General features: G+C 45.8%; 1 protein-coding gene across 3 annotated transcripts in view; it reads left to right on the top strand.

Annotated features, from left to right (window-relative positions):
- LRP4 (LDL receptor related protein 4) overlaps positions 1 to 25,994 on the top strand; it is an 84,906-nt gene that overhangs the window by 43,634 nt on the left and 15,278 nt on the right. For 2 of the 3 annotated variants that reach the window (XM_074824038.1, XM_074824039.1), the window contains exons 3-23: positions 7,424 to 7,540; positions 9,560 to 9,673; positions 10,114 to 10,230; positions 12,642 to 12,770; positions 13,109 to 13,228; positions 13,358 to 13,483; positions 15,790 to 15,915; positions 16,364 to 16,498; positions 16,667 to 16,792; positions 17,826 to 18,056; positions 18,349 to 18,505; positions 18,869 to 19,086; positions 19,424 to 19,600; positions 20,190 to 20,312; positions 21,032 to 21,240; positions 21,872 to 21,953; positions 22,611 to 22,716; positions 23,666 to 23,867; positions 24,196 to 24,385; positions 24,638 to 24,769; positions 25,432 to 25,572. In XM_074824038.1, the coding sequence (XP_074680139.1) occupies positions 7,424 to 7,540; positions 9,560 to 9,673; positions 10,114 to 10,230; positions 12,642 to 12,770; positions 13,109 to 13,228; positions 13,358 to 13,483; positions 15,790 to 15,915; positions 16,364 to 16,498; positions 16,667 to 16,792; positions 17,826 to 18,056; positions 18,349 to 18,505; positions 18,869 to 19,086; positions 19,424 to 19,600; positions 20,190 to 20,312; positions 21,032 to 21,240; positions 21,872 to 21,953; positions 22,611 to 22,716; positions 23,666 to 23,867; positions 24,196 to 24,385; positions 24,638 to 24,769; positions 25,432 to 25,572 (3,078 nt within the window). Of the gene's footprint in view, positions 1 to 7,423; positions 7,541 to 9,559; positions 9,674 to 10,113; positions 10,231 to 12,641; positions 12,771 to 13,108; positions 13,229 to 13,357; positions 13,484 to 15,789; positions 15,916 to 16,363; positions 16,499 to 16,666; positions 16,793 to 17,825; positions 18,057 to 18,348; positions 18,506 to 18,868; positions 19,087 to 19,423; positions 19,601 to 20,186; positions 20,313 to 21,031; positions 21,241 to 21,871; positions 21,954 to 22,610; positions 22,717 to 23,665; positions 23,868 to 24,195; positions 24,386 to 24,637; positions 24,770 to 25,431; positions 25,573 to 25,994 lie in introns of all 3 variants that reach the window. The other variant, XM_074824037.1, reaches the window with a different exon arrangement.

Below are 25,994 nucleotides of genomic sequence, written 5' to 3' on the forward strand. Positions count from 1 at the left end.
CTTTTTAAATATTGCTTTGTAGTAGAATAAATACAAAGAGAACTTTTTCAGCTGACAGCCAGAAGTACTCGGAGTGCAATTTAGTGGAAAGAAGAAAGCAAAAATGGAAGTTGAGCAATGGGGCTAAGGACTCTATAGAATTAAGTGCCTGGCTTCAGCACACACATGCAAGGTTACAGTGGAGGGGGCCCTAGGAACACTTATTCCATTAAGCCTGCTGTATCTTGCTCTGAGTAGCTGTTCATTATGAGTCCAGGTGTGTGATATATTATTGTTAGCTTGTAGAACTAGGTCGACTCCACAGTGTAGGTTTGTGGTAGTTGTCTGTGCTATTTTCTGTCTTGCTTAGTTATTATGGCACTGAAGCTTTTTGCTAGAGCGGATCACTTGCTAAATCCCTCTCTTTTGCTTGGCATCCAGGAGCCTTGTGAAGCTGTACTCATTTGTGGGGTTAACTTTCCATTTGATCTGTTTGCTGACTGTGCCAACCATAAAGAAGGCAGCAGGAATGCAAGAGCAGGGGTGGGGTATGAGCCCCTTGGCTCATACAGCAGCTTGAACTTTAAATCAATTTAAGCTTCTCACAAATCAGCACTGATGCTTGCACATAGTACATGAGAATGGTCAGTTCACAGATTTTCTTTCCTTCCCTAATCTGTCTGTGACATGCATATAGTGTTCTGGTTGGAGTGAAATTTTGGACAACTTCTCTGTTTTGAATTTGATTTATTTTTTATTTATTGACTTATACCAGGTCTGAAATCGGTGAATTTCTTTCTAATACGGAGCTGTAGGTTTGGGTTGTCCTGATGAAGTCATCATCGTACAAGCCCCAGATATATTAAAGGCCTAGTTAAAAAATTAGTGAGATTCCTCAAAAACCATGGGGCTAGTCTTCAAGCTGGGGTGAGCCCAGTGGTTTGTTCTGATTTATGAACCTAAGTCTCTGCAACCACTTATATAGACTCTTCTGAGATGCTCAAGCTGTTGGGATTCTTTTTCAGCAATATATGGAAGTACAGCTCTGAGTTTTAAAGACGGGAATTATAATATCATCAAGTAGAAGTCTGATCAGAAGAGTGAACAGAAGCAATTGCAAGGGATCCCACATCTCTACTGGTCTGCTGCAAGTTAGTTTTAGAGTTACACGATTTTCTTTTTTTCTCCTGTGAATGTCCTATCTTTCCAGAGAAATAAAGCTGCAACCATGCTTGTTTTAAGGTCTACTTTTCCTTGAGTGTGTCAGCTCATACGTATACTGTAAGCTGATACAACAACAAAAATGAGTTCCTGAGAGAGTTCTGTCTACTTCCTTGAGAGAATGGGAAGACACTGGACTGCTGGACCCCTAATCAAGCAAGAGAGAAACACGGGGTGGGGGGAAAAGTGAAAATTATTTAGCAAGTCAAGGTTTAATCTTGCTTCTGTGTCTGTGTAGCACTGCATATGCTTGAGTAGTTGATTGGAGTTTACTAAATTCTATATTAATGCAATTTTCTAGCCCTGAACTGGTAACTTATCATTTCAGTTAAAGAATGACAGATAGCTTGAAATGTATTGTGTGAAGAAAAAAAATGGGGGGGCAGCAAGATACTTGACAGTGAGTGAGAGGATCTGCAGCTATGAAAAACGAGGGCAGACATGGGGAACATTTCTTCCTTTTGTGAGATGTTTAGTTTTGCTATAAATTATTAAAATGTAGTGTGGGTTTGGATTTTGTTTGGTTTTTTTTTTTAGTGTTCTGTCACAAACTATAAAACAAATTCCCACTTTTTGTGTCAGTTGCACTGTTTTTCCTCAACAGTTACCTTTTCTGCGCACCCCAGAGGTTTTTCACTTGTATTGGTGTCCTTGGAATGTCTGTGTCTCATAGGTATTTTTCTATCATTTTTGGGAGAGCCCTGCCTCTGCTTACCTGGCTATGACAGGAACTGTTTTTCTTGCAAATCTGAAGTCCTGCTGTGATGGGAGCCAATTATTCCATGACATGTTTGCTTCCTGCTCCGGATCATGTTTACAAGCCAGAGTGCTGTAGTAATAATAGTAATAAGCAACCTCCCAGCTGTCATGCCAGCTTCATAGACTTTCTCTGGTGTTGGCTCTCTGGCTTGCTGACAGTGTCTGGCTTGGAAGCCCTTGCTACACATGCACAGATTAGCTCAGCTGCCTTCCTGCCTTGTGCCAACAGAGACTGCTTTGGACTGTCCCTAACGAAAGCCGCATGCGAGCAGAGGAATGGTTTTCATTCTGCCCTCCTGCATGCACTTTGAAGTCCAGCGTGGTGTGAATGAGTCTTACTTCCTGTGGCAAGGGTGAAAGGACAACTGAGTAAACTTGGCCTGAGGATTGATAAATAGTTCAGTTTCTCCTAAGATACACCAAATCCCCTCGTAACCATCCCTCAGTAGAGCCTTCTTACTCTGAATTTTGGATCTGTATCATACCTAATCAGCTTCTACATGTGTAGCTCCTTGGGACACAGACCTGCTTGCTTAGCTCCGTGCACCGTCATACAGTACTTTTCATTTAAAGGGACTGAAGAAGCATTTCCTCCTTTTACCTTAAAGCTTACTGAAAGCAGTCTGTTGTTTCCCATCTCATTGGGTAATTTAGGCAGTTCCTGTTGAGCTACAACTCATTCAAGCACAGGAGAGAGTCCCTACCTTGCCAGGAACGAGGCTATCAGTATAGCCTGCTTATCAGTCCCACAACAAAATTTTTTGAGGTGACGTGAGGATAAAAATCTCAGAGGTCTTTTGCTAAAATGAATGGAAACTTTCAAAATCATCTTGCCTCTGCCTTTCACATAATCCCCAGTCTTGAACTCAGTTGCAAGAGCTCAGGTGAAGCTTACCTTCTACACTTCAAGTTTTACTAATTAGGAACTCTTGACAAGAGTTTCTTTTGGAAAGACACCAGTTCCATATCTACAACCATACTTGTCATTTTATTGGACTTGGAGTGTGTGTGTTTCCTTTAAAAGGTGTCAGAATTAATGCAGTGCCCCCTCGGGCAGAGTGCTTGTGATCAAAGGGCTGTGAAAGATTGGGTGCCGATACTATTTTTAATTTTTTTTTTTCTTTCTTTTTTTCTTTTGACCAGCAACATCCTTAAATACTGTTCAGCAGTGTGATTGGAAATACTTTATGTTATTCTGAAACTAGATTTTCCAAAATGTAGTTAGTAAAATTCAGCATCTCCTATTTCTTCCTGAGAGTGGACTAATGTCCTTTGGTTTTGTTTCTGGACTTATTGTCCACTGTGCTACAGATCTCAGCAAACACATCTATGCAGGGGTGTGGACATAGCTGGGGGTCAGGCTGCAGTTGTCTCTAATATAGGTAGCATGAATTTTTTTGTTTGTTTGTATTTATTTTAAAAATTAAATTATCATTCTTCACATGACCAAGAGGTTGTCTAATTAAACAAGCAGTATTGTTCAAACGCTGTGCTCCAGGGCTGTGAACACCAGTTGCTCGCTGTCCTTGGGTACAAAGCAACCTGCTCACCACAGGCAACAGGGATAAAGTGTTCAAAGGACAGTGGGACGTGATTCAGTCTGCGTTTCACCTTATAAACTTCCTTTTTCCCCCGCCCTCCCCCTTCCCCTTCTGCTCAGCCATAAAAGAGCGCCCTGTGTAATAGGAGTTGGGAGAGGGGGAGGAATAGCAGGCTTACGATAGACCTAGCTTTGCTGAAACCTTGGATGATGTCCAGTGTGACCATGCAGAGGGATGAGCTCAGGGAAATGGTTGGAAGTTCAAAGGCCTTTTTGTGTTGCTCATGTTGCTCACTGTCAGTTGACAGATGTGCTGTCTTGGGCTGTCACTGCCCAGCCTAGCTCTTCCCACCGGCTCCCCTTCCTTGGGCTTGTTCCCCATCCTGACTGCTCTGCCTGGGGAGGCGGGTTAGTCCCTGTCTGGGCATTTTTCTGTCTTCAACTCCTTCCTCAGACTTGCCTTTGCGCATCTCTTCTAGGAAAATATTGTTTCTTTGCACAGATCTGGAGAGATCAAGCTGGAATTGAGCAGGGAAGAGGGGGATGAGGTTTAACTGTGATTACTGTTGCATTACCTAATCCTGCTACGAATAGTGGTAATAGTGTGTTACTGCAATCTGTGATAACTTTCTCACCAGTGGAAGTGGTGCCTAAGAAGGATTTAGATCTTTCTTAGGAAATGATAAATATTCTTCATTTTACAGGTTGGTGAAGTGGGGCTAAAGAGACAGAACTGTCCCATTCTCATGCAAGTATCAATATCAAGCTGGGAAGAGAATACAGGGGTTCTGTTTCCAGTCTTCTAGATACTAATCCAGCTTGTCCTGAGAAGTCTTGTTCCATCTCTGGCAGTGAAAGGAGTTCCTGCTGCCTCATTTGTATTGACATGTACTCTTCTTTTGACCATGAAAGTGTGGTTTTTAAAGTGAGTTATATGAGTTAAAGCAATACACTTACACATTGTATAGCTGCTCCATGATGTCAGGGCAAAATATAGTGAAGGTTGTTTGAATGTCCTAAGTGTGACCCCTTAACTTTTGAATTTCCTCTTAACTTCAAATTTCCAAACACTTTGGATATATTTACAACGGTACTAATCATTAACTCTAGGCTAGTGGTATGCCCTTGGCTAGTGGTATGCCCTCAGCTTTAACTCCATAGGAATAAAACTCATCAAAATATGAAGTAATAAATGACCAGCAGAAGGGCTGAATAATAACAGCCCTAGAGGAAAGGGATGTACAGTGGAACTGAAGCCTGATGTGTTTGGAATGAGTAGAAGAAAACACAGGAATGTTTTTGTGTAGGCAGTTTTTAATGGGAAGAAGGAATCGTGGCTTGGGGGGGCAGAGCTGGGAAGAGGGCCTTAGGAGGAGACTGCCCCCGTGTGAAAGCTGCTCCCAGAATCTCTTGCATTTTCCTTTGAAGCATCTGTTTCTGACCATTATTAGATTCAGGTTACGAGTTTACGTGGATCCCTGCCCTGATCCCATTGGCAGTTCCTCTGCTCTGTGAGACATCAGCCTTCATTCGTTATTTTTTTTTTATCTTAAAGTGGGTTTGTGTTTTTTCTTCCTCCTTTAAAGGAGAGCTCCCGTAGAAGGGGATTTATCTCCCCCCTGGTGTTGTCTGGGCTGGCACACACTTGCAGTCTGCTGGGGTGGGAATTAGGTCCTCCTTTGTATGTGGCAGTTTGTGTTTCGCCCTCTTTCCCCTGCTCCTCCTCCCCTGTGCTTGAAGCTCAATTTTTATATTTAGGGGGAGTATGAAATCGGCTGAACTGTTCCCTGCAGGGGTGGAATTTCATTTTGTGTCCTTAGCTCATGAAGGGATGCAGCAGTTCAGTGGGATAATGGTATCAGCTCTGAACCAGCGCTAATGGCCTAACCCTCTGGGAGCCTGAAGAATTCTCCCCTGGAGAGTCAGCATGGAAATTCCCTTCCAGGTGGCTCCTGTGCAGTCCTTTGGTGATTAGTCACGCTGGGACCGGCGAGAGCAAACAGAAAAGCATATGCTGGGGGGGGATGGTCTTAGTCCTGAAACTGCAGCTGAGGCCAGGGAAGGTTTGCTCAGCGTGCTTGGGGGAGAGAGGGCTGATCTGTGGGACTGACCCTCTGAATCCAAAGATCTGTCTTGGTTTTGTTTGGAAGCAGAGTTTGAGAACTGGAGTGTTTTCCCCTTCTGCTGCCCTGTGAAAGAAGGGGAAGCTGCCTCTCTGTTTTGATGCAGCAGCACAGGGGTGCTCAGAGAAAGTGCAATGTAAGGAAACAGGTGAGTCGCTGGAAGAGCAGGGTGCTCTCAAACCTGTGGGGTGAAAATACAGGTTTGTATGCTTCCTTGTCCTTCATACCTTTCTGGAGCCTAGAAATAGCTGGCTCTGACCTGCACATATACCTGCATGGGGCATCCTGGACATGATGGGAAGAACCTTTTCCTAAGGGCCAGTGCCACATTCTGTATTTTGTCACCTAGGGCAGGGTTCAGTGTTGAGAGCGGTGATATCTGCTGTGATGTCTTCTCAGATGCAGGGATGCCTATGCCTGCTGTACTGCATGAATGGCTGAGAAGATGATCCGAATTTGTGCTTAAGAAAAGATATGTTAGAGCAAGTCTGAATTTAACTGCACTAGTGTATTCTTAGGGTAGGAGGCTTTTTGGACAGGTCCTTGGTGGGAAATGTTGGAGGACTTGCTATAAAGAGCAGTGAATGATTCTGTATAGTGTAATCCATACAGCTTTCACAGGACAGTGGCAGCAGTCCTGGGACAAGGGGAAATGGAGGGTTGAGGAAGCTGGAAAAGCTGAAAATGTGACTATTTGTTCTCCTTATTAAATCCTCCTCCTTGTGCATGTGGCTGCTGTCTTCACCTTCTTCTTTTACCCGCCTCCCTCCACTTGCGCTCCCACCTCCAAGGTAGGGTTGGCAGGGGAAAAAGTAGCAGCATAGCAGAAGAGGGCTGGCCTGCCTGGTGACAGATGGGCAATGCTGTCAGCAAGCTTGGGCTGGGATGAAAGGATTTCAGGCGCTGGCCTCTCCAGCCCTTGCCCCCTTGCATTGCTGAGCAAACCTTGTTCTTTGGAGAACACACCTGTCAGGAACGGTCTTGTGCAGCCCCTTCCCTACCACAGCTGGCAGCATTTAAAAGCATGAATCTTCTGGGGTTGAGTGTTCCTCTCATCTGTGGGGGGAAGGACAGGGCTGATGCTCCCCCTTGAATTTTAGCTTTGTGGCTCCAGGCTTCTTCAAACACTGTGGATTTGTGGTTCCAGTTCACTGCCAGCAGACTCCTGTGTAGGCAAGCATCATCCCATATCTGCCCCCTTCCTCCGTCCCTTCTGGAGACCTCTAGCAGGGTTTAGACTCTATTGCCCACACCTGAGGTACAGCAAATTCTCCCCAGGCATGGATTCCTGCCTTCTCCTTGGAGGTTTGTTAGACAGAAATGCTGGCAGAGTCCCTGTGCTGGAACACACGCTGTAGCATGTACCTTGCAAAATCCTGTTCCCCAAAACATTGCTTCTGATAGTTCTCACTCTAAAGAGCTCGCTGCATAATAAAAACAGGATGGACTACACTGGGAAACATGCAGGAAAGATGGTGATAATGTAATTTTGCTTGTTATAAAACAATTGCAGTTATGGGAGGACAGCAGGCTTGCTGATGAAAGAGAAACAAGGAACTCGGTGGGGGAATGGTGGTGGCTACTTCCTTGTGGAAAGGTCAGTGCTTCTCTGGGGAGGAGAGACTGCCAAGCTACAGACCTACCCTGCCCCCCCCATCTGAGGAACAGCTCTTCCTTGTAACTTGAAATTTTATGTCTTTTGTTTCTAAGAGGTGTAGCTCCCTCCCTCAGGAGGGAAGGAACCTTACTTTCAGGAAGGAAGCTGGCTGTAGCTCCATGAGGTATTTCTTTGCTGTTGCAGTGCTGCCCACTTGCTCCCCCTTGGACTTCCACTGTGACAACGGGAAGTGTATCCGCCGGTCGTGGGTCTGCGATGGAGACAATGACTGTGAGGATGATTCTGATGAACAGGACTGCCGTAAGTCACCTCTCTGAGGGGAGAGGGTGGGTGCAGTGCCTGCCTGCCACGGCTGGGGAAAGTTGACCCTTTTTATTACAGGAATGTAAGAGTTTATCTACTGAATCAGACCTTTGGCTTGTAATAAGCTATATCCTGCCTCTGGCAGAGGTGTGTACCTGATGTCCATAAGCCCTGCCACCTTGGCACCTGGTTTACTGTTCAGCTGCATGTTCTGGGGGAGGGGATGCTTCTCCATCCAGCTGGAGAACCGTTTATGCCCTGCAGCTTTGCTAGTTAATGTCCCATGAAGCACTTCCCTGAGCTTGAGCTCTTCGTGTCCTCCCCTGATCATGGAAACACCTAACCCCTGCCAAATCCTTCTGAACTGCCTGTCTGGCTGACTTCCTGTGGCCTCAGGTTCCACTGTCTGACTTTTCTGCTATGCTGGGCTGTCCCCAGCATCCTCTCCCTTCAGAGTTCCCTGAGGAGAGGGAGGTGCTGTAGGGATGCAGCCCACACAGGGACTGGTTACCCTGCAAGCTGACTGTCTGCTGCCATGTGAGGCACCATCTTCAAAAGAGCTGCCATGACAGACTGCTAGCTGTGAGCACTGCTGTTGTGCTTCTACAGATTATTAAAATGGAGGGAATTTTGCCTGAGTCTTTGGAGTTCAGCCCCCCTCCTTTCCCCTTTGTGTTGAGGACAAGGGTTACTTGCAGTTGGCTTCCATTAGCAAAAGGTGTTCAGGGATACAATGTCTCCACAGCAAATTGTCAGGTCCATACTTGGCAGCACCTCCCAGAGAACCCGCCTGTTATGTAGCACTGGAGCTCCAGCTTCTCTGAAACTGCACTGGTTGCTGGGGCTGGCATCAGGCTGCAGTTAGGAGTGGAACTGTTTAGCTCTCTGCTTGAGATAAGCATCTCTCTACAGCCCTTGAATTCTACAAAAGTTGTGTGCATGGTGCTCCATAGTGTTTCTGATGGAGGAATCACTTCTCAAGAAATGCAGAAATAAAGCTCCTGGCCATAAAGTATTCCGTGTGCAATACTTGTGTGGAAATGAATTGACTTGATCAGTATGCCTCTGATCTTTGCCTGCCCTTTTGTGCAAAGGGCTGGGAAGAGAGGTTCAGGGGTTTGACATCCTGTTGGATGCTCTGGATTGTAGGACTAAGCTCATTTTTTCAGTCTATTCAAAGATTTTCATGAAAGAAAGGTATAGGTTTGGGTCTGTTTGGTCTTCTGTTTTTCAGAAAAAGTTGTAATGTTCTAATATCTAAGACAATAGTGGAGAAGGCTGTGATCAAAAGATTTGGAGACTAATGGAAGGAGGCAGGCAAGATTCTGTGAATAAGAGACTCCTAGGGGGTTGTTCAGACTAGCACGTAACCATAGGAAGGGTTTCTGTTGGATTGAGGTCCTCAGGTGCTAATTTTGCAGTCCCTTTCCTCACTGGTCTGCAGACAAGCTTCCTTAGAAGACTGGCAAAGAGGGTGGAATGAGGCTGCAAATACTGAGGCATTCAGAAGAGGAAGTTTAAATTTTCTTTCTCCCTTTTCAATGAACATTTCCTTTCCTTTCCTTTGAAGATAGCTTTGGCATTGTTGTGAAAAGAAGGTGGAGGTGTAATTCTACCAGCAATTATTTGTTAGATAATGAGAGGGCCTATTAATTCCTTTAAAAAGAGTCCTGGATTGCCTTTTTTCTGTGCAGGGATCTCTTGAACCTGGCTTGAGGCTGTGCTAGAGTACCAGCACAGGGTGGGTGGCTCGCTCTCTCTGTTCCAGGTACTTTCTCCAGCCTGTGTTCTCAAGTTTTAGAGCCTGTACTATTGACTTGTGGATGGAGTGGGAGACACTCGAGAGATCTCACAGTGGCCTTCTTGGTATTGTTAGGGGAAGGGAAATCAGCTCTCCAACTTTGCAGTGTCCTTGGAGGATGATGTTGCTCGATTGGTAACATGTCACAGATTTGGTGTTCTGCAAGGTAAATCTTCTTGACTTGCCTTCACCTTACCTCGATTGTGTCCCTGCAGCTCCACGGGAATGTGAGGAAGATGAGTTCTCATGTCAGAATGGATACTGCATCCGCAGCCTGTGGCACTGTGATGGTGACAATGACTGTGGCGACAACAGCGATGAGCAGTGTGGTGAGTAATGTGGCCCTACAAATACTGCCCTGCCAGTGCTTTAAAAGGGGTTGCACAGACTCCAGCCTGTGCAGTTCTAGGATCCCCTGAGCATGGCGAGGGCTCACAGCTGGCTTGTCTGGGCTGGGCTTGTAGGATGTTTCATTCCCAGGGCTGGCTGCTTGGGCCCTCAGGCTGTGTGGCTTACCTGCCAGGCAAAAATCACTTGAGACCTGTTATTCCTTGACATGCCATTATGAAGTCCCGTAGATTCCTTTTGAATCCAGCACTCTGTGTCAGTTAAATGATGGTTTTGCTCAGGCACTGCATGACACGGGTATGTATGGTTTAATGAGCAGTCTTGTTTGTGGGTGCCCTAGGAGCTTCAGGAGCATGGTGTAGTTGTTTCCTGGGTACTTTTGAGAAAAGCCAAGGCTTTGTTTACATTGCTGTCTCTGCAGATATGAGAAAGTGCTCAGAGAAGGAGTTCCGTTGCAGTGACGGTAGCTGCATAGCTGAGCACTGGTTCTGTGATGGTGACACAGACTGCAAGGATGGCTCTGATGAAGAGAATTGCCGTAAGTGCTCTCCATGCTTTGTAACCACAGGAAATAGCCCTTTGGACCTGCTACTTGGGGTTTGGCACGTTTTTTTGCAGCAGAGATCAAAAACGAGTTAGTCCTGCCTGTACTGGCAGCTGTGCTGCCTTCTGTTGCCTACCCCAGAGGGCACAAGAGAATGGTCTATCTCTTGTGTTACCTCACAGGCATACTTCATCTGTGCCTGGCTGCTTCTCTGTTCATTCCCATGGCTGTGTGACCTTGAGTCAGAGCAGGAGGCTTATGCTTTACTGAATGCAGCTCTGTATAGAACTGTAGGAGTTGGACAGCAGGGGGTAAGGTGATAAAACTGTTCCCTTCATTTTCCTCTTGTCTGATTCCTGCCTGAAATTTCTTGGGGGGCTCTGCCCACTGACAGCATCCTCAGGGACTGCACGTCCCCGACTGGCACACTGCAGGGGCTGCCTGCCTGACCAGCCTCTCTTCACTCGGGTGCTTTATGCAGAACATTGTCTGAAAAGTGACTGATGGGGAACGGGGTCCGTGAGAGCCCACAACAGTTGTTTTCTCTTCCACCTTCACAGGCTTGTAGCAAGAGGGACAGGAGTCTATTATGTCCCTTCCTAACCCCCACTGATTCTCTCCTGTGTCTGTGAGAGCTGTTGGTGTCTGTGGCAGTTGCAGTGGTCCCTTCCCCCACCCTGCTCTCAAAGGCATTTTGCAGAATTTGTTCTAGATAGCAGGAAACTTCAAAAGGCTCTGGGAGGGGGGGATCAGGGCCGCCAGCTCCTGAAGGGCAGGGGGAGTGGATGCATGGGGGACGTGTCTTTTATCTCTCCAGATAATGAGAGTTGGCAGGGAGCCAGGGGCTGCAAACATTTCTGAGCCAGGAAAGGGCTCTAAGAGGAAGCCAGCCTCTCTCCCTCTCCTTTTCTCACTCCTTTGCATGTCACTTCCCCACAGGCCCTGAATAGGCCCTCGAGAAGGGGAGATGTTTAACCTTGCATCCTATGGGAGTGGAGGGGCACCCAGAACTGATGCCCCGGCTCCTCTGAGCTGGAACGCTTCTCCAGTCCTGGCTGGCATATGTCTCTATAAGGCATTTTAAGTAACTCACTAAGAAGCTCAGTTTGGCTACCTCCCATTCTCTTATCTTTCCTTATCTCCAGTCCTGCTTGTCATTCATCTAGGACAAGGTGGGACTACATTGTTCTTTTTTGTGTTTTTTTTTTTTTGTGCGTCTATGTTTCTTTTGGGGGTGTGTGTGTTATGATTGAATCACATTCTGTGAGATTTTAAGTCACTGACTTTGTTTTCTCCTCAAGGAGATCCAAACAGTCCTTTCAGGCTCCTTTGGTGAAGCACATGTTAACACACATTTTAGTATCCAGCCGCTGGCTACTCACTGGACTAAAGCTCTTACTGCATGCCTGCAGGCTGTGCCCACTACTTCAGGTTGGAGAGGCCAGTGTAGTTCACTTCCCAGACTCTCAGTCTTTCTTCTTCCTTTTGTTTAATGGATTTATTTTCAGAACTTCTCAGTTGGAAGACTCATATGCCTGAAACATGCAGTTCATTCTCTGAATAGTATGAGAAGAGGTGTCAGATTCTGTTGTGTGGGACTCAAAATATTTTTCATCCCTTCCCACATAATGTATTGTTGAACAGAGAACAGTGGGCAAATCCTTGACTGTAAGTTTGTTGGGCTTTGCCCAGGGTCATCTGTGTGGCAGTGCTCCCTTCTGATAAGACACCATTTGTTTTGGCGACTGCTTGAGAGAAAAGTTAGGGGAAATCCTCAGAAGTTAGGGGCAGTCCTGGGCACCTTGCTGCTTGCTTGCTTCCTTTGGTCTTCAAGTGATTATTTTTGTTAAAATTTTAAAGGAATCATTACAGACTTTAACCTTGCATTCTGACATGCCTCAATCCTTAATATAAAGCTTCCCCAAGGGGTATCTTTATTTTTCCATCTGTTTTTGTATCTACCTTTTTCAGGTTTAATGAACACTTTCTGGAGGGCACTAAGACATAGTGTGTCCAGCATAAGACGGAAGGTGACACTCCTGGATCTTTTTTATTGCTTTCCCATCAACACTTCCTTCTTCATAGATGTTTCTTTCTCCAGAACTTGATGGCTCTTGAAAAGTTAGCGTTTATAGACTAACTTCCTATGTAATTTTTTTAATGATTATTTTTTGTGAATTGTCTGCATGGACCTCTTCATAGGTTTAACCTGCCTCTCAGTGAAGCACAAACAGCATTCAAGTTCCTTTCAGTAATACAAGTCATGCAGAGATGCAACAATGGCTAGTAATCTCCAAAACCTTTCCACTGAATACTTGCTAGTCTATTATTAGACTGAGAAGGTTGCATCTAAACTGGGTTGTGTGCTGTCACATCAGGCGTTTTTTCGTTGATTCCCTTGTTAGCATCAGATGTTCCAGCTGCCACCTGCAGCTTGGAGGAGTTCCAGTGTGCATATGGACGCTGCATCTTGGACATCTACCACTGTGATGGCGACGATGACTGTGGCGACTGGTCTGATGAATCTGACTGCTGTAAGTTAGTGCAGGGTGATATACTGGTCCAAGCATCTGAGCTGCAAACCTAAATGGATTTTGCATTGGCTGGAGAGGGGTTACAGTGTAGACAGCAATCTCATTGTTTACACTTAAACTGGCTCTTTCATTATTTATTTTTTAACTCAGAGAAGTAAGAATAGTGATGGGAACTGTGTAGTCAACACACTTCTGCATACAGGAATTAAAGCAGTTTCCAGGAGGAGTCTATTCAGGACCAAGTTCCACAGTAGTGGAATGTAAGGGTGGTGCTGAGGGGCTTTGGGGATGTTACATTGGTCTGAGTTTTGTCTTTATATTCTTTACCACCTCTGCAGCATCTCACCAGCCTTGTCGCTCTGGAGAGTTCATGTGCAACAGTGGTCTGTGCATTAACGCCGGCTGGAGGTGTGATGGAGACTTCGACTGTGATGACCAGTCTGATGAGAGGAACTGCAGTGAGTGCTGGGAACGGGTGGCAGCTTTCAGTTTCTGCAGATGCAAAAGAATGTTTGGGACTGTTAGCTTTGGAATTGGGTCTCTTCTGATCCTTCTTGCTCATCTAATGTTCTTTCTTGGTCCCTCAGCTACATCTATGTGCACAGCTGACCAGTTCCGCTGTAAATCAGGGCGTTGTGTCCGTCTGTCCTGGCGTTGTGATGGGGAAGATGACTGCTCTGACAACAGTGATGAGGAGAACTGTGAGAACACAGGTTTGGCCTGCTGCCTTGCTGCCTATAGCTAATGTTTCCATCCTGGAGGTGATAGGTAGTGAGGTTTCTTTTGGATTGCTTCACTGGGTTCAGCCTAGAGTTTCTGTCCTTCCCAAAGAATGGTATCTATAGGCTATCTTACACACTTGCAAACAGGTGTAGATCTGTGTGCTTAAACTAAGTTAAGCGATGGTGTTTTCTGGCCAAATATCAGATCCCTGTGTGTTTCTATCCTGACCCTACACTATGAATTACCACAGAGCTCTGAGATGATTCCATTCAGACTTGGAAACATTAATAGTGTGCAAAGTTGCTACCTTTGTCAAATGGACTATGTCTAACTCATGCCTTCTAGATAGTTCTGGATAGTTTTCATGTTGTCTTATGAAATTGCCAAGCAATTCTAGCAGGTAGTGGAATCAAAAATGGGCATTTTGTGGAAGTGAAAGATAAAGCCTTTGTATTAGCAGTGAAGGGTGTCAGCTTCCCCCTTAGATATTTGCTCGTGAGTGTCTCTTTCTAGTAATCATTTCACATATAGCCATTCTTTTATATAATAGCGGTTATGGAGAAGAGGAGGGTTTCAACAGACCCTAGTTTATAGTAGGATTCAAGGAATGTCTAGAATCTTCTATTTTCCTTAAATCCTTCAGGATGCCTGTTGAGGAATAGTGTGTACTGGTCTATGAATTCTTCCCAGGGAGTGGAGTCCAGCTGTGCATACTGACCCTTCTGGATCAGTGTATTTTAAACAGTGGGTTTAGAGGTGACAAAAGGAATTTGTGAAACTGTACCCCTTGTTTGGGCTTGTTGAGGAGGGGAGAGTTGGTGTTCTATAAGGACAGCTGAGCTCAGAGAACCTGGGGAGGCACACTTTGTAGCCATTTGAGAGCAGCTGCTCTAGATTGGTCAGCTCTCATGAGTACCAGTATGCAGGAGATGATGGTGATCCCGGAAAAAACAATTGTGCTTAAAGACAAGCTGGTAACCCTGTTTCCTCATCCTGATAACAAAGGTATTTAGAGGTATTGAAAGAATAGTTGTCACCCAGAAGCCAAGTCCAACTTCCAGAGTCACTGAAGTTCAACCTCTCCACCTCAAACCAAGCCCAAGGTGGTTGAGTACAGCTATTGTTACTGTAAGGTCAGTTGTGCAGTTCTGCATCAGGTCTATGGTGATAATCAGCAGGTAAAAATTAGGGCTTCTAAGCAGAATGTGTGCTGGCTCATCTAAGCAAAATAGCGTGCTGTCTCAATGTCTATAGCAAGAGTTCAAATCCTGTGTCACCTCTTGGATTTAGAGCAGAATTATATTTTTATTGGCCATAGAGAGAAGATTCCTAGAATACTAGGAGATCAGCTGATGTAAGGATCTTTATGTTCAATACGACAAATGCAGTCCAAGTTTCAGAGTTCTTCACATAAAGCATTCCTGTGCTCTGAAAAGTGAATCTGCATGTGATTTGATTTTATGTTCCCAGTTGGAGTGTCCGTTAGTTCTTCTTTGTACTTGTTATTCTCACAACTACCCTTTTCCATGCTGGCAGTCCACCTGTCTAATTGTTTCTTTGCTGATAACTGTATTGTTCTGTTGTCTTTCTAGTATTATCAGAGGGTGATGATTTGGAAACCACTAACCAAGTCAGCTTAAGAGGTACAAGAAATAAAAGGCAACAGGACAGTGCAGTTATTGCTGAAGAAACAATCAGATTGGCAAAGTCCCTGCAAACAGTGTTACTTTGCTTACAAGAATTCTGTAGAGTCTCCCTGCCAACAGCAGTTGAGGCGTGTAGCTCATGTGTGAAATCCTGTTGCCTGAGCTCAGATTTCAAGGATGCATGTAAATCTCATTCCAAGTCCATCACAGTGCAGTTAGGGCTGGACAAGACGCTCATTCCTAGGCAGGTTTAAGATCCATGGCCAGGCTGGGGTGACATATTTACATGATTAAAGTGAGGAACTGACTACTCAGCATATGCAAGAGAGGAGGGCTGTGGAATCTGGAACCAAAGGGAACTAAGCCAAGACCTTCCAGTCATTCTGAGAGAAACTAAATAGCTGAACTTCACAGTAAATCAACACTGGACTTAGTCTGGAGGAAAGTTTGCAGGCCTCCAAATCAGCATGAAGATAAGTGGAACAGTAAGGAGTGCAAGATGAGCTGAATTCAAGGAAAGAGGAGGTCATGGATTTGTGCTCATATGTAAAGCTTGTATCTTAGAAAATGTTCTGTATCCTTTTTTTCACCATAACTGTTGTTCCATCACTAAGCTGTGATGTGCTTACTTTCCCCTTCTTCTATTGCAGGGACCCCTCAGTGTGCCCCAGACCAGTTCCTGTGTGAGAACGGGCGTTGTATTGGCCAGAGGAAGCTGTGCAATGGAGCAAATGATTGCGGAGATGGCAGTGATGAGAGCCCACATCAAAACTGCCGTAAGTCCCCCAAGTTCAGTCTTAAACATAAATGGAAGCACTGTGATGTGTGGGAATCTATCTGGTGTTGCTTAAAGATGTGTGTAAGGAAGAAAGCCTGAGCTGTGATGATGGGAGAGAGTTGAAGTCTGAGGAGAAAGGCCTTGGTGGTTTTGCCAATTACATACTGCAGACAAGGAATAAAGGGGAGAAGATTTTGATCTCGGGTATCAAAGTTTGTCTGCAGAGATAGTGAATCCTAAAAGCATATTATTCTGAGCTTCATTGTCCCCTTTAGTTGTGGCCTGCAGGGAAGAGTTCTGACCATGAAGAGGCAGCTTCCAGCACAGCCTGTGTCCTCCCCCTCTTGCTCAGCCTGTTCTGAAGGGTGACTGGTGCTTAACAGCTGAGGACACAAGCAGCTGCCTAGTGGTTTCAGCTCAGTTATCTTCACGTGTTCCTTTTGCAGGTCCACGAACCGGGGAGGAGAACTGCAATGTCAACAACGGTGGCTGTGCTCAGAAGTGCCAGATGGTACGAGGGATGGTACAGTGCACCTGCCACACAGGTTATAGGCTCCTGGAAGATGGCCGATCATGCCAAGGTGGGTTTTTGGAGCAGTAGCCTCCTCCCTGCTGCTTTGATGTGCTTGAAGTTAATGGCTATGATAGGGTGCGGATCAGAGCATGAAGGCAGAAGTAAGCTATCGGTGAGATTGCCTGGCTCGTTGATGGTCTAATGGTGACTTTCTCCCTTTGTCTGTAACATGCAGATGTGAACGAATGTGCTGAGGAAGGTTACTGCAGCCAAGGCTGTACCAACAGTGAAGGAGGCTTCCAGTGCTGGTGTGAGCAAGGCTACGAGCTGCGGCCTGACAAGCGTAGCTGCAAAGCTCTAGGTAAGGAGGAGTTGAACCTTACTCTGGTGTGTGTATATTGGTCCAGTTCTCATAACTTTGTCTCTGATGCTTCATTGGCAGCATTATGCTGTTCACCAAGCCAAGATGTGAGGGAAAGTACATACCTGGATTTGTATTAGATATGTCCAGGTTGTTGTGAATGCCTGTGAAAATTGTGTGTGATTTTGACCATGGAGAGATACTTCACTGTTTTCTTTCCCTGCCAGCAGGACAGCCCTTGCCTTCTTTTCTTAGTCCCTTGTCATGTCTGGTGACCCAGACCCTGGGATAAAACCAGCCTCCTGCCTCTGTCTCTGTTTGGGAAGTGTCTTCACCTTTCCAGTCAGTGAGGTTGCATCACACCTCCCTGTGGTTTGACCCTTGATGCTGGTCACTAGTCCTGAATGCTGTGTGTGGCTACCGTATGGACATCTGCTGGTTTTTAAGGGCATCTATACACTTGGTTAACTTTATTCCTCAGCTCCTTTAATGTAGAAGCTGAGGAATTAGAAATTCCATTTAAAGAATTAAGATTTCATTAGGAATTCCCCTAAAGAAATCCATAAAGGATGTTGATATTGGTGGATTTTTTATTTTTATTTTTTCTTTTTCCTCTGCAGTGGAAGTACCTGCTGAATTTATATCTGGCTGAGGCAGATTTTAACTGTGTCTTGTCTGTGGTAGAAGATGTGGTAGAGCATGTGTGTTCGTATGGCTAGGAGATAAATATAGGAAAAGGAAGCTACAGTCCAGCTGCCAAAATGGTATGGTTTCAGAGGTTGGCTGGCTTAGGTGGAACCTGGAATGATCACTTCTTGCTGAGTGAATGTTTGCCAAAAAGTTTAAAACTGCTCATCTTTGAGTTAGGACTGTGTGTTGAGGATTTGAAAATAACTCTCTAAAGTGTTTTCCACCTGGGAGTTGATTTCTTGCTGCCAGTACTGCAAAACTATGTTCCGGGTCTTGGTGCAGAGGGAATGGTAGGCAGGGTCCTGTCAAAGTACTCTAATGCTGTCTTCCCGTATATTCTCAGGGCCAGAGCCGGTGCTGCTCTTTGCCAATCGAATTGATATCCGACAAGTATTGCCTCATCGCTCAGAGTATACACTTCTCCTGAACAACCTGGAAAATGCCATTGCCCTTGACTTCCACCACAGCAAGGAGCTTGTGTTTTGGTCTGATGTCACTCTCGATCGCATCATGAGGGCCAATCTGAATGGTAGCAATGTGGAAGAGGTGGTTTCCACAGGGCTGGAGAGCCCAGGTGCGTCACCACAAAAAAGGCAAAACTGACCATGGTGTGAGAATAGGGGTGGGTGAGTGGAGAAAAGTGGGTACCCAGCACTCAAAATGGAGTGCATTGCCTGGAGCAAGGGGATGGGTTAGATGGAATGGGTGTGAGATCACTGTCCCCCTGGAGTTAATTTTGGCTGATGGGACAAGAGACAGGAGGACTGAATTGGGCCTCTTCTGAGGCTGAAAGGGAAAGGGAACTATGTTTCTGAACAGATCCTGCTCCTGGTTTCATTCTGTGCTTAATTCTACCCTGGAGATAGGTGGACTTGCTATTGACTGGATCCATGACAAATTATACTGGACAGACTCTGGGACATCTCGAATTGAAGTAGCAAACTTGGATGGCACTCACAGGAAAGTGCTTTTGTGGCAGAACCTGGAGAAGCCCCGAGCAATTGCCCTACATCCTATGGAGGGGTGAGTGAAAACACAGGACCCCAGTGAGCCCTCCATGCAAGTGTTTCCAGGTGAACCTTGAAAACCCCCATCCTTGGTCACAAAGGCTGCCTCTGGGCTCAAGCCTTTATTTGGTACTGCCAGTTTGGGGAACCTGGCAAAGCTGGGGGCCTTCAGAGACCTAATCCTATTCTGGACCCTTCAGGTTTTGCCAGCCTGAAGGTGCTGGATGTTACCTTGCTGGCCATCACTTCTCCCATGGCTGTGACCCAGTCTCATGCTCGAGGTCACAGGACTGATACTGTTTTGCCCTGATAGGGAGCAATACTGGGTGCAGTATGTGGGACATGAGTTTTCTAGCCGGTCTCTCCCTGTCTCCTCCAGCACTATCTACTGGACTGACTGGGGCAACACTCCCCGCATTGAGTATTCCAACATGGATGGCTCTAACCGGCGCATCATTGCGGATACGCACCTCTTCTGGCCCAATGGGCTGACCATTGACTATGCAGGACATCGGATGTACTGGGTGGATGCCAAACATCACGTCATTGAGAGGGCTGACCTCGATGGGCGAAATAGGAAGGCTGTTATTAGCCAAGGTAAGTAACAGGGCTATGTATGGGGAGTGCTTTCTGCAGTTAAGAAGACAGAGTAGCACAGTGCTACTCTGAGTTTCAAAGCCACTGGCTCCTGCTTCTATGCTTGTCTTCTGTTCTTTCATTGTGGGATGAATTCTGCCATTGCTAAGGGACGGGGTTTGCTGCCCAGTGTTCAGTGGACAGGAGAGAGGAATTGTCTGTTATATTAGTGTAAGGTGGATTTGAGCAGCTTGAATGTGGCAAGGCCAAAGTGGCAGTGGAAGGCTTTCCCTTGTCTCCCTGCTAGCCTGAGTCCTGTTGGACCTGATTATATCCCTGTATTGGATGTCTATTACAGGCCTCCCGCACCCATTTGCTATCACTGTGTTTGAGGACAGTTTGTACTGGACTGACTGGCACACCAAGAGCATCAATAGTGCCAACAAATTCACAGGCAAGAACCAGGAGATCATCCGCAACAAACTCCACTTCCCGATGGACATCCACACTCTGCATCCTCAGCGCCAGCCAGCAGGTAACTGCAGAGAGGGTAGAGACCCGTTTGAGCCACTGGAAGGCCTGCTGCTACCCACCACCTTGTAAAGCAGGGGGATGGCAAGCCTGAACCCAGCATAGCGACAGGTCCACCACCTCGGCCCAGAGCTGTCGCAGAACTTGCTCCATCTGGCAGTTCAGTTGAGGTCCCTCAGCGCTGGTGACCTGGTGTTAGGTGTTACCACAGCTCCCCCTGCTGACACCTGGGAGTGGAGGCTTTGGAGTAAGAAATACTTGTTTACATAGTAAGAAATGGCTTGTTTGTGCAAGAACTGTTTTGGGAGTGGGAAAAGGTCATATGTGGGCACTAGTAATGACTGACACCTCCCTTATTCCTCTTCAGTTGCCATAATCTGCTCTAGAAGTGGATTGAGTTAAATGCTTTGTTTAAAAATTGAGCCCTACATGGAGTTAGTGCTTTAGTTTATACGATTCCTTATTCTCTGTAAACTTGTCTATCCAGAAGTTACCTTATCCATGTGGGTTTTGACACCTTGACTGATGTTCTTCCCCTCTTCTTTACTCTTTGCTTTATGCGTGGTTGTTTTTGTCTTTGGCTACTTGAGCAGGGAGAAACCGTTGTGGGGCCAACAATGGGGGCTGTACTCACCTCTGCCTGCCGAGCAGCAAAGATTACACCTGTGCCTGCCCCACGGGCTTCCGCAAGACCAGCAGCCATGCCTGCGCCCAGAGTAAGTGAGGTGGGACCACAGCCTGCATGCTCAGATGTTCAGCGGGTGGCAGAGGGTTGGCAGCGGGGTAAGCAGCAGCAGTTGCTTCCAAGGAGATGCAGCTGGATAGACCGAGTTAGTAGTATTAAGGCCCCCGCCCGAGGATGCTTCACCTTTTTGATGCATTCCTCTCTCTAGGGGATGATTTCCCCTCCCTTTCTAGGCTTGATGGGTGGGGATACAGAGAACCTCCATCCCTGGGTCGTTATTTCAGGGCTGCTGTTGGTGCCATCTTGCTTATCACAGCTGATTGTTTCCCTAAAACTCCCATAGGAGCTGTGTCGGTGATGAACAAAAAATTCAGTCGTCTTGATTGCCACAGTTTCTCTCAGTTTGCAACCATGTAGAAGAATTAGGCCAACTATCTCAAGAGCTATTCTCAAATAACTGTTTGATTTGGAGGGAATTCTATGTCATCCTTTGAAGAATATGGTTGACTTTGTTCCCTCAGCACAGGTTACCCCCAGGAGACAGCTCCCTACTACTCCATTCCCCCCTGCCCACCCACCCTACCCATCCCCCCCGGTGATGTTTTGCTACCAGTAAGATCCTGGGTTGTGACCTGCCAGTGAGAGATAATCTAAGTGATTAGGGTTGGATATAGCAGGGAATTGTCTGTGTCTATCACTGTGTTGTTGAACTTAGAGAAATTAAAAGAAGACCTTTCGACCTTTGATCAGGTCTTGACAAGTTCCTGCTTTTTGCCCGAAGGATGGACATCCGTCGGATCAGCTTTGACACAGATGACCTGTCAGATGATGTCATCCCCCTTGCCGATGTTCGCAGTGCTGTGGCTCTAGACTGGGACTCAAAGGATGACTATGTCTACTGGACAGATGTTAGCACTGACTCAATCAGCCGAGCAAAATGGGATGGATCGAGCCAGGAGGTACAGTGTTAACCATGTGTGGAGGTCATCTAACCGGGAGACTCCTTGAGCATCAAATTTGAAGCCACTGGGATACACTGGCCTTCCAAGGAGCCGCAGTTCATGCTGGATTTGTTGCTCATTAGTTTACCTAGTTCTGGCTCAGAAGAGCCCTGAGATCACTGAATGCTTCATACACAGGTTTGGTGTACGTTTCTGCTTGTATGGAAAACCCTGAATTAGGACATGAAGCACATTAATTTGTAAGCTGTGGTCAATTCCTTTGTTGTAGCCCTAAAATCTGAAAAGAAGAAGTATTAAATCCTCTATTATGTACTACATTTGGAACAAGAGCCACGCTCCTTGGGAATGCTTTTTGCACTTGCCCTTGGGCTAATGTTGCCATAAACGAGGGGAGCAGAGTTCAAAGTTTGGAGTTGCGGTTTGAACAGACATGAAAAATAGATGTTTCTCCAAACAAAACTTATTTGAACTTCTAAGTGCTTAATGTTCTCTCTCATATGGCATTGCTCTGCTTGGACTTCTGCCTTTTGAAAGTTAACATTGTTTGTGAATGGGTAGTGCATTGGGCAAGTGCTTTTTTCCTAAACTCTAATCTCACTAAGGATTTTGTCTTTTTGTTTTCATTCAGGTTGTGGTGGACACCAGCCTGGAAAGTCCAGCTGGACTGGCAATTGACTGGGTCACCAACAAGCTGTACTGGACTGATGCAGGTACTGGGATCTTCTGCTTTACCTAGGCTTCTGTCTTTCTTATTAGTCACGACAACTGAAAAACAGACGGGTAATTCTGTCTCATTGCAAATTTGTCTGTTTCTGTCTAGCAAAAAATGGAGTTTCATCTCGTGTGCTTCTAACAAAGCAGGAGTTGAGGTGGAATCCTTAGTTTAATTCTCTTTGCAGTATCCCCAGTACTAATTCTGTAGAAAGGTTTATAGTAGAAGTCAAGCACCACTGTTGTCTTGCTTCAGATCTTGTGATTGTGTGTGTTTATGTATCTTTCAGCAGCGTATCTTGGGGTGCAGCAGGTAGTATTTGGAAGATGTTCCCTGCTGGAGAGTCATAGTTCAGAGAGATGTAAGGAAGATGATTCTTTTCTAGCTGTTCTCTCATGCCTGTGTAGATACCTTGGGGGCTTAGGAAGGAGCTGGCTTACATTCATACAGGACTCCGCATCAGTGACAGCCACAGAGGTAGCTTGAGAGATCTAATGGAAGGTGACACTTTGAGCCACGTTTCTTACCTATCTTCCAGCTGTGAACAGAGATGGATGGAGGAGAGGAATGCCTTGCTGTATGGATGTTTTTTGCCTTAGCTCTTGTGATTCCAGAGGTCTTCTGTCTCTCTCATTCTGTCTCTTGGCTTTTGTAGGAACAGATCGGATAGAGGTCTCCAACACAGATGGGACCATGAGAACTGTTCTAATCTGGGAGAACCTAGACAGACCTAGAGATATCGTGGTGGACCCTGTTGGAGGGTGAGAGATTCTTTCTTCTGGGATGACATGGCAATTCTTGCATGTCTAAAGACGTTCAGGTTCTTTGGTTTTGTGCAATTGTCTTTCTCTCTGGCGCCACTGTTCTACATCCTGCCAAAGACTGAAATTAGAGACCTGATTTTGGATGCTAGTGGAACAAGATAAGCAGGGATAATTGCCTGTTGTGTTGTAGAGCTTGCAGGAATGCCGGTGCTTTCATTTGTTTCTCCTGGGGACATAATAATTAAAGATGTGATACAAAAAATTTTGAGAATGAGGCCATCTAGATCTTTCCTCTTTTTTATTTCACATCTGTGTTGAATTTGTGTTCAAGCTCTCTGCTTATCAACCAGAGTTCAGTCAGAAGGATCTCCTCAGGTAAATTACTGCTGATCCAAGCAAGCTGTAACATCAGTGGCCTCTTGACTTCAGAGCACTGTGTCAGAATATTGAGGGATCAGCTGTGCCATGGAAAGCAAACCTGAGTAACAGAAACAAATGGTTTCAGTAATTTTTCTTCCGAATCATAAGACCTTGTGGAGCTGGGGATAGGGTGGATAGGAAAAAGCTTGCCAGCCATTGCTTTAGAAGCGTTGAAGGTCTTGAATAAAAGTGTGCTATTCTTTTCTTGAGTGGATTACTGGAAGACCAATGCAGCAAGAGTATAAAGAGCCAATTGGTTAATTTTTAGACCTTGAACTACTATCTTGAACTCTTTCTTCCATGTTGTAATTAGGCCAGCCCATAGGCAGTAGAAGATATATAAATTTGAGTATGTTCTTAGGCACATTACAAGCACCCAAGGCTGGACCTGACTACAATATTAGTCTGATGCTGCTTCCTGCTAGGGCCTGAAGGCACCAGGCTCTCTTGCTTCTCTGTAACACTGCCTGGCTGTAGTGGCAGTGAAGCAGCATGGGCATTCACTTCTCTCTGGGCTTCTGTTCAGGTTCATGTACTGGACTGACTGGGGAGCCAGCCCAAAAATTGAGCGTGCTGGTATGGATGCCTCAAACCGCTTGGTGATCATTTCCTCCAACCTGACATGGCCTAACGGCTTGGCCATTGACTATGAGTCACAGCGCTTGTACTGGGCAGACGCAGGCATGAAGACCATCGAGTATGCCAGTCTGGATGGGAGCAACAGGAAGGTAAGGAAGCCACCTTTGAGGAGGTAGTCTGGAAGCCTGAGGTGTAAGTCCTAGAGCACAGAGTGCTAATGGCCCCTGCCTCTCTTTCCAGTTGAAAGTGAAGTCTCCAAATCAAGACATGCTGAGCTGCTTTCACTGGGAGAGAAGAGCTCCCTTTCAGTTGCAAACTGTGTTTGAGGGAACCTCCTTTTGAGGGCTAATGTTGCCCCGTCACTCTCCTTTTTTCTGTGACTGTACATTATGATGTTGAGAGGGGGCAAGGGAAGCCTCTTTCCCTTAGTGACTTCTTAGTAATGTTTTTTGGGGGGGCTGGGGGTAATCTGACCAGGTGCTGATTGGGAGCAATCTGCCTCACCCCTTTGGACTTACTCTTTATGGCGAGAGAATCTACTGGACAGACTGGCAGGCCAAAAGCATCCAGAGCGCAGATAGAAGGACTGGGCAGGCTCGGGAAACGCTGCAGGACAATCTGGAGAATCTTATGGATATTCATGTTTTCCACCGGCACAGGCCACCAGGTACAGAGCTCGCCCCAAGCCATGCTGAGCTGAGCACTTGCTCAGGCTCTGGTATGTGGCACAGCTCTCCTGCAAGGAGCTGACTTGTCTGTCAGCCCTCAATGCTTTATATCTCTGGGTGGAATGCGAGAGCATGAGAATAACTCTCAGCTTGATATTTAAGGGTGTTCTAGAATGCATTTCTATAGCTGTTGCACGCCTTTTTTGTGCCTGTGCTACTGGCTTATGGATTTTTCATCCTCTTTCCTGTAGTACATACAGCGTGTGAAGTTAGCAATGGAGGCTGCAGTCACCTGTGCCTTTTGGCACCTCTTCCAAAAGGTTACAGCTGTACCTGCCCTACTGGGATCAACCTGCAATCTGATGGCAAGACCTGCTCCCCTGGTGAGTCCTCTCTGTAAGATCCTCGCTGCAGTTTTGCATCACAGCTACATTTTGCTCCTGCCTTGTTAGAGAACAAAATTCACTTTTATGTGCTTATCTGCTTTACCCCTTGAAAAACCCAATTTGAGTGGGAATTACCATGAAGAAACTTAACTGGATTGACACAGAAGAAATTTTTCTGGAAATTATGTTAGGCAACTGAACCAAGTGTCACATTTTTCCCCATGCTTTTGCCCTAATTTTGAGGCGAATTCTTTTTTAACTACAAGGTGCTATATTCTTTAATAGGTCTGGGCACACTCCCCCCATGGACCCTCTTTTTGAGCATTGTGGAAGGCACTCGGCTTCAGGCCATGGTACTTTTTTTTTCTCCATGGTACTTACATGGTACTGCTTTTTCTCCTTAGCAGGAAAAAACTGACTCCTAATTCCCATTTCCCACACATATTAGCAGAAATAACTCTTCTATGAGTGCGCTCCTTTTCAACTTGGATGTAAAGAAGCATTCAGTAACGCTCAGTAAAGCTTTTGTATCTAGACTCTCTGTAAGCCGAGATCTGCCTGAGACTTCCCCTTTTGCACTGAGGTGGATGTCACCTCCAGAATGTTCAGTTAACGATGCCTTGTTCACTGCTGATATCTGTCTGTTTTCAACTCTGCAGGAATGACCAGCTTTCTGATCTTTGCTAGAAGGACTGACATCCGGATGGTCTCTCTGGATATTCCCTACTTTGCAGATGTTGTTGTCTCAGTCAATGTCACCATGAAGAACACCATTGCGATTGGAGTGGATCCTCGAGAAGGTCTGAACTGCTTAGTGTATTTGACTCTTTGAAAGGCAACAAGTGACTTTATATCTAAATGTCTGAATAAACACCCAGGCACAGATCTTACTGTAGGTTGTGAATTTGGGTAGGGTTTTTTTCTAGTATTTGCTGCAAATATTTGTTTCCAATCGGGAAAGGAATGTCCTTAAAGGAAAACAGAGAATGCCAGCTATGTGGAAAAAGCCGGCTGCTATACTGAGTGAGGATCCTGTGTGTTTTGGATTTAAGAAAGCTTTCCTTCTGCTGAAACCTTTTACAGCAGTAGAGCTGACACTCAGGCTGTTTGTGTACACTAACCATCTGATGCTGTGTTGGATGTAAATCCGCTGTGTACAGTAAGGCAGATGATCTGATTTCTGCCCTCTGGGACATTTTGAGAATTCAGATGTGGGACTTCA

This window comes from Strix aluco, chromosome 4 (genome assembly GCF_031877795.1).
Source record: "Strix aluco isolate bStrAlu1 chromosome 4, bStrAlu1.hap1, whole genome shotgun sequence".
Lineage (NCBI taxonomy): Eukaryota > Metazoa > Chordata > Aves > Strigiformes > Strigidae > Strix > Strix aluco.